The sequence below is a fragment of the Lissotriton helveticus genome, chromosome 2_1 (genome assembly GCF_964261635.1).
Source record: "Lissotriton helveticus chromosome 2_1, aLisHel1.1, whole genome shotgun sequence".
In the NCBI taxonomy this organism is placed as follows: Eukaryota; Metazoa; Chordata; class Amphibia; order Caudata; family Salamandridae; genus Lissotriton; species Lissotriton helveticus.
Genome location: NC_136059.1, coordinates 1116908001 through 1116921019, shown reverse-complemented (window position 1 = coordinate 1116921019; position 13019 = coordinate 1116908001). Strand labels below are relative to the sequence as shown.

Below are 13019 nucleotides of genomic sequence, written 5' to 3'. Positions count from 1 at the left end.
TAAATCGCTATGTGTGATGGAAGTGAAAAGAAAGTTGCCAAGTACAGAAGAGCGCATAAACTTAGTTCAGATTCAATCTGATTTTGGTTTTCAGTAGCAGAGTAGACCATCAGTGACTTTATTGAGTTACACAATCCTCACAACATACAGGAGCGAGCAAGCACCTTTTAAGGAATCGAAATCCTTTGCTCGGTCTCTCTTCCATCTCTTCCCAGCAATGTGAGAATCCTTGTCCAACACCAATAAAGGATACCGTTGAGCCAGTCCAACCCCCTTAGCTGCTCATCCTACATGGGCATGTTTATGGTTTCATCAGCACCAATGTTTCAAGACTATGTTGTCAAGAATACCTCCTGTGATGGAAACCAGCTCACTGGCAAGCACAGAGGCCTAAATTAACATCCACCCAGCCTATGCGTAACGTGGCTCTCGCGCCCTGATCTTGCACGCGCTCCTAGCCTGTATAAATCCAGTGTGATGCTATCATTCTGCCACTGGGCTATAAATGAGGAGTATTCTGGTACACTTGTTATGGTAACAGGATTACGCCTCATATTCAGTGTCTTTTGCTATTTATGTCTTTTGCTTGTAGCTCTATAAAATATACGCTGGTAATTTTATACCATCCTGCTTCAGAAATTGAAATTCACTAAACCGCCCACAAGGTGTATTATTTACATTATCGTGATTGTGCCTGAAATATTACTTTAAAATAGTGCTTAGCGGCACATATTGGAGTTTTCTTCAGAAACTGAGCTAAATGGGTATGTGCCGTTATCTATTTAAAACCTGCAGTTGTAAATGCTTCCAACTTGCGCACGACTGCCACTATTTTAGGCAGCTGCGACCTCCTGCGTGACTTAGCTGTGTTGGAAGCTGGGGGTGAACCTGTCCTGTTGCAGTGTTCAGTGTGGGCGTAAAACATGGTACTTGGACTCCCAGAAGCGGAAATGAGATAATGGAATTCCCAGAGTTCCAAGATGGCGACGCACAACAGCAAAAAAGAAAGATTTTCTACCTGCAATTTAAAACGGAAAAAAACATAACGTGCCACAGGAACTGAGCAAGAGTAGATTTCATATTTTCTTATCAACTAATAAAAATAGGGGGAAACGTCGTTATTCTGTTCTCGCAGAATAAACATTTCGAAGAGTAAGCATCACAGCTATGCGGGGTTGAGCATAAAGAATTCCAGTTCTGCAGAGGTCATAAAACCTTTTGAGGATAAAACAAGAATGCTTGTAATCAGAGCCTCAAAGTTTACAGATATTTATTGCATTGGTTCTGATTTCACCAGTAAAGTACACAATGTATGTTCATTGCACAGGCACATGGTGACAAAATGTACCCGTCAGTGCACCGATACATGCATTTGTAGACTGTGTATCTCTCTTGTGCCGATTAAAAAGGCTGAGGTATTTTTACAATCACAACTCACAGGAAGCACCAAAGGACACTTACCTCAAGTGATATTATGGCGAAATTAATAATTCTTCCCTCAAAATAAAGATATCATGGAGAAATGCTATCAAATTAGTTGTTTCTGTGACTATTTAACATTTGTACACGTGTTTAGGAGGAAAACGCAGTGGCGGCTCCTCCGCTAAGGTGGAGGGGCGTCGGCCTACTGCTTTTTAGCAGTGTAAATAAAGGAAAAATAAAATGATAATAGCTCAATGCTATTATCATTTTATTGTTTCCTGTTGCAGCAGCTTTGCGGGCGGGCGATTCTGCTCTGCTGACAGAAGAGCAGGGGGAGGAGTGGTGGGCACTCTGTAAGTGTGCATGAATGTTTGGCCAGCCATCTTGGGCCAGCCAAACATTCATGCGCACTTTGCATGTTCTCCACCCAGGCTCCCATTCCACATCTGAGAGCCTAACCACGGCGCTTAAACCAATCATAATGCTGCATTGCAACGTTGTGATTGTCTTTGGGGAGCGTGGGTACTACTAGTTCCGACCAGAGCGGGGGGACGAGGAGAAGTGGCGAGGAGGTAAGTAAAATGGTCTTTTTATTTACACCCATGCCCGGTCACCCCCGATCCGTGCCAGCCGCCGCTGAATAAAAGGTATAGATGTGTCAGCGGACGGATGTTCAAATACTCACAGAGGCACAATTTCTCTTGCTTTACAGGTTCTCGTGTTCTGGATCTTTTTGCAGCTACTGGTGCACTGTTTCTGATATATGACCAGGCGCATCTGATGGTGAACGTGTGTAATTAGACAACAATCTTGATTTACATTTGCTCCACTTTCAAAATCACTGTGCTGTGAAAGTGTTGTATTGTAAGGAAGTCCACTTCTGAACTGGGAAGGTCATCCCTCGCAGGTGATAGCGTGCTTTACAAATACACATACCATAACAAGGTCAGCCTCGCCTGGTTCCTGCCCCTTACTTACAGCCTGAAGACTTCAGTGCCTATTGCTCCCACTCCTGGAAAATTCACTTTCCAACCTGTGGCCTAGCACTGCCTCTTACTGCAACATCAGTCCACATAAGGTCACTCCTGACATCTGCCATAGCCTCAGATGTGCAGAAATCGTTCAAGAGTGCAGGGCTTGTGCCTCCAGTAGATCTCTTCCATTGGCATGCAGTGCCAGCCGTGCAACAAATGGCGACAGAGGAGGGAATTAAGCTGTTAGCTGCTGTTTGCTCTCTGTTACTGCACCAGAGTGTACTGAAACATGTGCCTTCTTCTGCACATTGGTCCACTGACATGAAATGAGCTGTCTCAAGCTAAACGGGGAGAAGACTAAGATTATGGTAATTGGAAACAACCCCTTGCTTTGGGACCAATCCCTCTGGCCGATTTGTCTGAGGGCACATCCCTCCCAAGTCCCAAAGTAAAGAGCCTTGGAATTACCCTGGATAAAGAATCAACTATGAACTCTCAAGCAAGGAAAGTCGCAGGTACCAGCTTGGGTCTCCTAAGAACTCTTAGGAAGACATTTTAATGGCACCCTATGGACTACCGCTGTATGGTGATCCAAGGCCTAGTACTGTCCTGCCTCAGCTATGCCAACTCTCTTTATCTAGGAAGCCCTTCATATGTTAACAGGAATTTGCAGGTCATCCAGAATGTCATGGCTCGGGTCCTGCTGGGCATGTCCAGAATGCAATCAGCATAGGCGGCTTTATCTCGTCTCCATTAGTTCCCTATTAACAAAATAATTGAGTTCAAAGCCTTATGCATTGACCATAACATAAAGCATTCATCTAGCCCACATCTCCTCTGGCATATTATATCCCCATAGAGCGTCCGCAGAGAGCTGAGATCAAGTAACCTCTCCCTTCTTCCAGTCCTGAGAAACAAGAGAGCAAGAGGTGGGGGTTGTTCATTCCCCTACTTGGCTCCCAAACGTTGGAACACCCTGTCCATCCAACTGAGATCAAATAAAAACGTGCTAAGTTTCTGGAAGCAATTCAAAATGAACCTTTTCATTTAAAGCAGCATTTCTCAAAAATACCTCACTCGTCCTGTTCGCTACCGGGAAGCCCATTTTGGGTAGTTGTATGCTCTATAAGAGCTGGTTGATGGTGACATCCAGAACTTCCATGGCACCAATCCTGTAGCTTTGACTGCACAGCCTATTTTACAATAAGTATACAAAAAAGTTATTGATGGAATGCTCGAATTAATCTCCGCTACTGGTAATCACTCAATCCGCATCCCAATCCATTGTTATTTTGCACACTATGCCACCTCAGTTTGGAACCAGCTATTTGCAAATCAATCTTGACCCTGCTCCAATAGGAACAGTCCAGCACGAAATGCCAAACCAGGTCCTCCCTGAACTGGAACACAAGCAACAAGACAGACAAGTTTTGCCCTACTTTTGGACTCATCAGCCGGGTACAGCTTGTTTCCAGTGACACAGTGTGGATGCATTCCATCCATCACTGTTTTGTATACTTACAGCCTATTTTACAGTCATTACTTCTGCACACGTTTCCTGACGGCCACTGCTTCAGCTGATGGAAGCTTTTTTTATCCGTTATTGTGTGAACCTCACTGTAATGTTGAGTATATTATAAAAGGTCAGCAGCTAAGCACCAGCTAGAGGTGGCCTACAGCATGCCTGGTGTTCGGTGTGACCTGATCTGGTCTGTCCTATTTGTTTGCAACTTTCTGGCTGATCTTGTGCTTTTCTCAACTGTACTACACATCACGAGCTCCATGTGTTTCTGTTTTAATTCATCCGCAGAGCCTCTGTCCCCCTGAGTGCGCACCTTCTGTGTATCTATCTTCATCTATGGTGGGTGATGACTGCTGACCGAGTACCAGATTATGGGCAGGCCGAGGGTTAGTAGCAGCTTAGATTCTAGAGAAAAACACATGTTTTTTCCAGTACTTCTGGATCAAGGAGAGGAGAGTCTCTGCAGATCCTCTTTGTGTAAGTTGTGTTCAGTCCCCCATAAGTGGGGTCCTTGACTTCCTTCTACCTGTATGTGATGAGATGCCACTGGTGGCTTGTTCATGTGTGTTGTGCATTACAGGACTGGGTCTACATGTGCTGTGTACTCATTTATTACAGCACAAGGTGGAGACTCACCTCCCTGTTGCCTCTGCTCATGTATAGCACAGCACCATTACTATCCATGGGGCGAAGGCCTAGTTGCCTCACAAAAAAATAATAACATTTCCAAGTAATGCAAAACTCCTTAACATGTCTATTGGAGACTGCACAACCCACCCACAAAGGGTACTAATGAATGAAAACAGTAAACAACTACACATAGGTTTAGGACTATGCCTTTTAGTGACCCCTGTCTATTTCGCAGCATCAGTCACTGGGAGGCGGCACTTCCATTCAGATTCAGGTCATACGTGGGAGAGGTGTGGCGCCGCGGCCAGGGCGACTGACGCTGGAATCTGGGGACCACGGTTCGATCCCCGGCTCCGGCGGCAGGTTAGCCCAGCACCATGTGACTCTGGGCAATAGCTCGCTTAATCTTCCCGACGGCCCCCCAGCGCCTAGAGACCCTTACGGGTGATTGTGCGCTTTACAAATGTGGACTTTTATGTCGTGCCGGGTTTTCCACTGGGTCAGTGTGCCAGTGTTAGTATTGGCATTTGCCCTTCTGATGATGCCTCGAAACAGACCCTGCTGCATTCTATCTTTTTTGTAAATTCTGTGAATTATACACCAAAAGGTTTTTAATTTATCTTATTATACAAAGAGATGTTAGAAGATGTGTTCCAGCCATTTAAAGCTATTTAGGTATTATGAGGTCTGTTCGATGGTAGGGTATGTCCTTAAATGTACTGTGTGATTATGCATTTCTTTGGGTGATTAATTATTTATGAAAAACAAGATTTAATTGTTTTTATTTTGCTATTGCTTGTACTTTCATGGTTATCTTCGTTATAATTGAATAGAATATGTTTGATTGATTTAATTAAAATAGTGTAAAGGAAAAGAAACAAAACTTCCCACGGGTATGGCATTTTCTATGTAGTACTCAACTTCTACCAGAAACTCCTGGGGTGGAAGCGCTCTAGATGCAGGGGAAGTAATTGAAAGGCTGTATATATTGGCTTTTGGCATCTTTCTCGCCATTGGGCTGTAGATGGGGAAATCCTTAAAGCTCCTCAGTCCATTAAGCATCACTGTTGTCCCCATGAAAGACCCCATGTCAGACTATCAAACCACCACCCTTCTCAGACCACTGAGGTCTGCCACCACAGCTTTTTTAAAGTATACTTTTATTTGTGCTTTCATCAGGTTAACCAAAACCAATATTTCACCAAAATGAAAGACATAAAGGACAGGGCAGTCATACAATGGGTTTTCGAGCGGTATTACTTGATTAGTTTACATCACTCATTCCAGGCTCATATTGCGATATACTATATGACATTCGCTTTGCCCTGCCCTTGTTAGTCTTGTATTTGTAAGGATTCTGATATTGATTTTGCGTCCTCATCCCATGTCTTTGTAATTTACATGTAACTATGAATCTTGTATTATCTTTGTAAAAAACTGTAATCCCTGATTTGTTATGTCTTTTATCAGCTTGTTTTTAAGTGTCGATTGATTTAGTAAACTGGAGTTGTTTCTATACTTTTTATGTGGAACTCCTCAGAGCTCCAAATCATAATAAATAAAATAACTGGATATAGCTTGAATTGTGATATATTATATGACATGTCTAGCTATGCCTGTGAACCCATACAGTGCCTCAAGTGCCCGGGTACCTAAATGTGCCCACCATTCTATCGCCCGGTCTTTCCGTTGTGTGGAGAATCCTCCCAAAGGAATGCCGCACAGCATAATTTCCCCCTACCCATCTGCCTAAATGATCCATATCTTTCCCCACTTTTTTGTGCAGCACCTTCCTTCATAAACTGATTTTTCCATCTTCATGCATCAGGTCACCTCCTTCAGGTCTGAGTATCTGGCCACACCTTGCTCCTGAAGGAAGTGACCGCCTCTCAGCCTTCGTCACATACGAAGAGTCGATCGGAATTTAGAAAATACAAACCAAGGTTATTTATTAGAAGTATACTCGAGTGGAGTCCGGCCTGACCAGCCTCCTTAGATTGCTGCAGAGGGACTGGCCTCTGCCAAGGTGGTAACACATAATGTACATCTTCAGAATGACTAAAGACACGCCCAGAATGGACAGTTCCAGTTGGGAGCTGGTGAACAAAGGAGACACAGAAGTATGATACAATCCTGGGACCCTGTACATGCTATCTCAGCTTCAAGGTTACTCTGCCTGTGCCCGCCGCTCTAAGGGTGGGAGCAGGCCTATCTAGTGAGAAAGGTATGTGATTACAAAAACAGTCTATTCATTAGCACAGCAAAGCTTAACCTTGGATAAATACAAGAGAAAATACTGCAGCTACTTCCTGCTGAGACAGACAGAGTGAGACAGAAGTCTATTTAGTTGTTTTTGACATTCATTTCTAATTTCTGAAGCCTGTTGTGTCCTCCCCTCTTTATTTATTAATCTTCAACAAAATGCCCACAATTTAGGACAATGTATCTCATCCCATTCACAGGAAAACACTATGAAACGCTGTGTGTACTGCCATGCATGGATGGGTAGGAAACCACTCCCTTGTAGCCAAAGATGCAGAGTAATTCCTTCACAACACATGCCATGACTCCACGCTCTGGAACCTGGACTGAATTCCCTTGTGTATATGTACCATACCAAGACCACAACACATAAATGGTCTCTTTTGCTGCATTGTGGTCCACTCCTCTTCCCACTCTTGAACCCCTCAGTGGTCTCTAGTCGCACATCAGTTTTCATACACCCATTTTTACTGAAAAATGTAAGAAATGTTTTTCTGTTACTTGTTGCTCTTAGGTAACCTGCTCCTCCCTGCCCAAGACCTGGGCATGGTAAAGACAAAGAGGGTTGTTAAGGTTTAGGGACAGTGAGGCATTCTTTCCTACAAAGGGGAGAGGAGAGATAAGCTGCTGGTCAAGGATAAATCACAAAGACACTACATATCTCAATATTTGCCCTTATATACATTTACTCCATGACTGAATTTCTTGCTGACCAAGTATGTGGCCTTTCCACCCATGGGCCTGATTACGAGTTTGGACATTTGGGAGTGGGCTGCCATGCCACCTCCCCCTCCCACACCGCCAAACAGGGCCACGGCTGCCCGCCAAATTACAAGCTTCCTCGTGGTCTGGCGGGTGGTCCTTTGGCATTCTCACGGCGGTGCCTTTCAAAAAGGCACAACCAAAGGGGATGATGGACGGAGTGTTGAACATTGGGAGCACTCACCCCAGTCAACTGATCTGGGTTTAATCCATCATCATTCTTTAGCTCACTCCGCTACCCCAGTTCAGACATGGCCATATGTAAATCAGTCTGACCCTGTCCTCATGGGAACAGTCCAGCACGAACTGCCAAGCCATGTCTTCCCTGGACCGGAAACAAGCATCCTGGGACCAGTTTCTGGATAATCGGCCGTCATCAACCAGGCTAGCTTGAATCCAGTGGCAAAGTGAGCAAGGGACCCACGTCTGGGCATACCCTGCCAACCTAGGCCGAACAAAGCAAAATCAAAGGGGATGATGGACGGGGTGTTGAACATTGCAAGCACTCACCCCCAGTCAACTGATCCGGGTTTAATCCATCATCATTCTATAGCTCACTCCCCCACCCCAGTTCAGACATGGCCATATACAAATCAGTCTGACCCTGTGCCTCATGGGAACAGTCCAGCAAAAAGGCACAGCAGTGGGAGCGCCAAAGCGGACCAAAATGCACAATGTTGTGCATTTCATTTTGTGCAGGAACTGAGGGTACACACATACAGGTGGGCAAAACATGTGCCCAATGTACAGAGGCACAAGGGGGCCTATAAAGCCCCCCAGAGTTACCTCATTGCCACCCTTTGCATGGTGGGCTCACCACCATGGATAGGGTCACAGGGAGGAAACGCGTAATATGCTTGGCTGTGACGCAGCGGCACTACCAAGCATATTGCGGCTTCACACCACCGCACAACCGCCAGGGATTTCGGACCCCTGGCGGTTGCAGCAGTCCCAAAACTGTCTGACCACCATACTCTTTATACAGCGGTCGGACCACTGGTGCGGCGGTCCGACCACTGGTGCGGCGGTCCCAAGACTTCCACCGCACCTCCACCATGGGTTCGGCGGACCGACGGACCCCCGCTGAAATTATAATCAAGCCCTAAGACTCTTTGTCATCTCTCTGTGCACACACTCACCTGACATACATACATACAGCCTGACTTAGCCTGCTAGAACCCTGTAGTAGCATTCAGTACAACAAGCACTTCCAGTCCAAAAAGAGGAGAAGGAGCTTGCTCCCTAAGGGTAACACTTGTGCCACAATGATGCTAGCCTACACTATGACACAATTTTCACCTGTGAGGCTCAAGGCTTACATGATCGTGAGTGTGGAAAGTTACTTTTTCAGCAATGTACATCCTAGGAGACACTGGTAGCGGCGGATCTTTTTTCTGATATATTAATATGTTGCCTATTTGCAAATCATGTTTGCCCCCAGCAATCAGAACACAAAATGAGTGCACTCTCCTGTACATTGATTTGATTGCCTGTTAAACTGCAATATATCTGATGAGTCAACAGTTAATGAGACTTGAAGTCAAAGCCTCAAATTTAGCTAAAAGACAAGACGCCTGCAATTGCGTGAAACATCTTTAAATGCTAGTTTGGGGTTGGCAGAAAAAATTGTCATGTCTACTCATGAATAACCCCACAAAATTTTACATGCACTGATTTTTTTTGTTTTGATCTCTCTCACTCACAGGCCAGCAAGTGGAATAAATGAAATTTTAACACCTACAACAGAGGACACAAAATGTGAAGATGTCAAGGAAGAGGAGTACGCGGAGAGTACCACACTGCAAATTAGAAGCGAGCCACAGTCGGCTGGCCGAGGCCTGTACATCTCTGACTCCAAGGACACAACTGAGTGTGGAGGTGTTGAATTGGTAGCAGAGATCTCCCCCACAGAGCAGGAGAGCGAGGAGACACTTGTGTACAAAATCACCCCCAAGGTGATAGGAACTACAAGTGAATACTTGGTAGAGGAGCCCCCTTTACAAGTGGAGGAAGAGGGAAGGAAGCCGGGCACTGTGGTGGAACTGCAGGTGTCATTGTCGCAAGGCAACCTTAAGAAGAGTGCAGCTTCCCCAGTTGTGACACTCCTTGAAGCTGGAAGCCACAACCCTTCAGGAGGACTCAGTGCCCGACCAGACAAGACTGACTATGGGTCTGCCCTGCACCTCAACCAGCCTGAGGAGTCGGCCCATCACATCACCAAAACATTCCGCTTGGACGGTGGCGGGGAATCCAGGGCGACCCCAGGGGACGAGGTGGCCGGTCGGCCCCACACCAAGGTGGAAGTGATCCTCGCCTGCTCCGACAGGGAGAAGGAAGCAATCCAGGATCCGGTTGACAGGGGGTGTGCTGTCTCCAGGGAGGAAGGAGGGCAGCCCGTGGCACCTCCTTCTGGCCTCCCCCTTGGCATCTCGTCGGACGGCACGGAGCAGGAGGAGGAAGACGAGCAGTCGGAAAAGGATCACAGCAGACCCCACAAGCACCGGGCGCGGCACGCAAGTGAGTATGTCATATCTCAGCCATTTGCAGCGCTCAGGGCGATTCTGTAACTTGAAACACCCCGTGCAGCACGGTGCCTGCCCCCCATGCATGCCTCTATTTCTGTTTGCCTAAGACCAGCTTCAGAACTTTACAGAATTCTGTCACTGTTTCCAGAAATTAAACGATTGGTTGAAAAGTTAAAACCATGACATTTAGCAAGGTTTCTGCTTGTCGATTATTGCATGTGCTAGTAGCAGGAAGTGATACAATTTAAATATTTAAAGAAGAGCACTGAAATTTAAAAATGTATAATTTATAGTCACGACCGTGGCGTGTTTCTGACGAATATATATGTGTGCACTTGTTCTGGATATATGCATATATCACATTATTTATTTATTTGTGTATGTATTAATAGAAAGAGAGGGTGAGATGTAGATAAGCTCGGACCATGACATAGGCGCTGCGGAATGCATTAATTGCCTTTGGTTTTTCCCCGAGCACTCAGCAGCAGCGCCCGCTGTAATGATATAGCTTTAAAGTCAGATTCAGGGGAGCTCTGGTAACTTGCTCAGGGGCGGACAGGAATAAAACTGGGCTCGATGATGCCTGCAGACGTCCAGCTTGACGGACGCCAGCATGTGTGACGCTGGACAGTTATCTGATCCTTTCGGTGTGGCGAGTCTGCGCTGGACTCGGTCACCGCCGCGAGTCCTCCTTTCCCCCCTGCCGTCCGGACCCTGAGGTCTGCCCTGCGAACTAGGGGCGCCCGGCCCGTGCCCTGCTCGCGGGCATCCTGCCCCCCTTTCTGTCAATTTGGTCCCTGTCTGCCTTTGTCCTCTGGGCGGCTTTGGTGCAGCCCATTCCTGTCAGCGAGAGGGGTGCATCGGGGTTACTGTGGACAGGAAGGCAGCAGTGTGGTAAGTTTCATGTGGCATGTGGTGCGTCTATTTTGTATTTCTTTGCAACTTTTTGAAACCGGGGCGCCCGGCCCATTTCTAGCATTAGTGTATGTGGCTGTGATGTGGGCATACCAGGCTCCACCGGGCACCTTTACGTGACAGCAGACTCTGCTCTTTGTGCCAACGGGTTGAGTGGCAACTGCGGGCTAGGGGCCTGGCAGAAGCCGTGGCGCCTGTAAAGGGGCATATCACCGGACAGTCGGCCCCGGGTCTGGGTGGCAGCGGGCGAGCCCTCCGGGGTGTGCGGTTAAAAGTCCCAGCTGACGGCGAGGCCGGGCAGGTTGGATTACAGCGGGTCAGCTGCTGGGCGACTGTCAGCGTGCGGAGATGCCTGGCATACTGCAGCAGGGAAGAGGCTCCACGGGGGTGGCAGACAGTGGAGGGGCAGTGGGGACAGGGACTGTGGGCACACCCTCACAGGGTGTACCTGAGACTTTGGAGACAATTGAGGGAATTGTCATTTGACAGTGGAAGACGTCTCACATGGGAAGGAAATAAAATGACATACCTCGTGGTTTGCAAAAGGGGGTCTCGCACCCAAAGAGGCAGTGATGGCATCTATGTCCTGTAAAAGTAGAAATCAATGTGAGTTTATATTGCTGCTTTTGTGTGCTTGTATTTTGGGCCAAGTGGGTTAATTCTGCGGGATAATTATGAAATGGCGTGGCGTTCCTTGGTAAAAAAAAGTGTAAGGTATTTGAGGAAGGCGTGAAGATTTCTCGCAGAAGAGAGGAAATGTATTTTGTGTCAAACAAATGCCAGTTGCCCAATGCAAATACACCTAGCATATAGCCTATCCAAAATGAATGATTTGTTCCCTAATAGTACCTTTTCCCAAAGAAGCTAGGGGATAAACTGCCGAGTCAGAGGCCGCTTGTCAAGCGAGCGTGTCGGCGTAGTGTGTCACTAAATAGTGCCCTCGTAAAAGTGCGCAGCATTCCTGTCAGGATTTTGAAGAGAGCCCGTGAGTGGTCTGTGCTTGTGGGGAGGAGGAATTGTCGAAGCGTCGGACGAAATACAAATAAGTTGTTTACTCAGCTACAAGTTCTAAAAACCCAGACTTAAGCCACATACTTTTATTTCAATTTGCAGTCACGCAAAGGGTCGACACCTATATAGATCTCACTGGCGCAAAAAGCAATGACACTTAGGCAGACATTTCCCGATAAGGATAAACGGGCCATTTTGGCCCATGCAGATTGGATCTTGCCCAGAAAAACATGCTTGTAGGTTTGCAGGCATTCACACGCTTTTTGCAGGATGTTTCCCACCTGTGAAAATACGTGTAAAACTACCTAATAAGGAGGCAGGATTAAGTCCCTTTCCATGTTGGAAAATTAAAGCAGACGCCTCAATTTTTCACTTTCGGTAGGGGTTTCTCCATTTGGGAAAGAAAACAATTTGATTACATAAATGTGATTTGATCCATTCCTACCATGCACACACATGTGGCTTTTCCACATTGCGGAGAACCACTGGGATAATTCTCAAGGGTTTTATGAATCATTGAAAATGCATACATCTATGAAAATCATGGGGATGGGTGTACAATGTATGTATTGACCGTTTTACCTGAATAAGACCCTAAGTGTGTTTTTAATGCAGTGTTCTTGGTCAATTATGGATGCTGCTCACTGATAGCAGGAGTCAGATTTGCAAGCCAGGGGTTGAGTGAGTGACACCTAGATGATAATATCTGTCTTCCACTAGATGGTTACCTGAATTTACTCTCCTGATTTTACACACTTCCGCATTCGGGGAAATAACAACAAGGGCGTAGAGAGATGACGAAGCTTGAAATTAGTTCCTCCAACATCTCTATTAGTGGAAACAATTTAAATTGCAAACCTCCTTGATACTCCATGTTTGGATTGGTTGCATCAAATAGAAGCATAAGCTAAAGTCAACTGCCCCGACTGACGCAGTCCGTGGTCGTGCTTCATGACGTTCAGTTGGTATAGCACGGCGCGCACTCACGCGGGTCAG

General features: G+C 46.4%; 1 protein-coding gene across 1 annotated transcript in view; it reads left to right on the top strand.

Annotated features, from left to right (window-relative positions):
* SYNPO2 (synaptopodin 2) overlaps positions 1-13019 on the top strand; it is a 742390-nt gene that overhangs the window by 572126 nt on the left and 157245 nt on the right. Inside the window, exon 3 of the mRNA XM_078675942.1 lies at positions 9278-10089. Coding sequence (XP_078532068.1) covers positions 9278-10089 — 812 coding nt within the window. The remainder of the gene's footprint in view (positions 1-9277; positions 10090-13019) is intronic.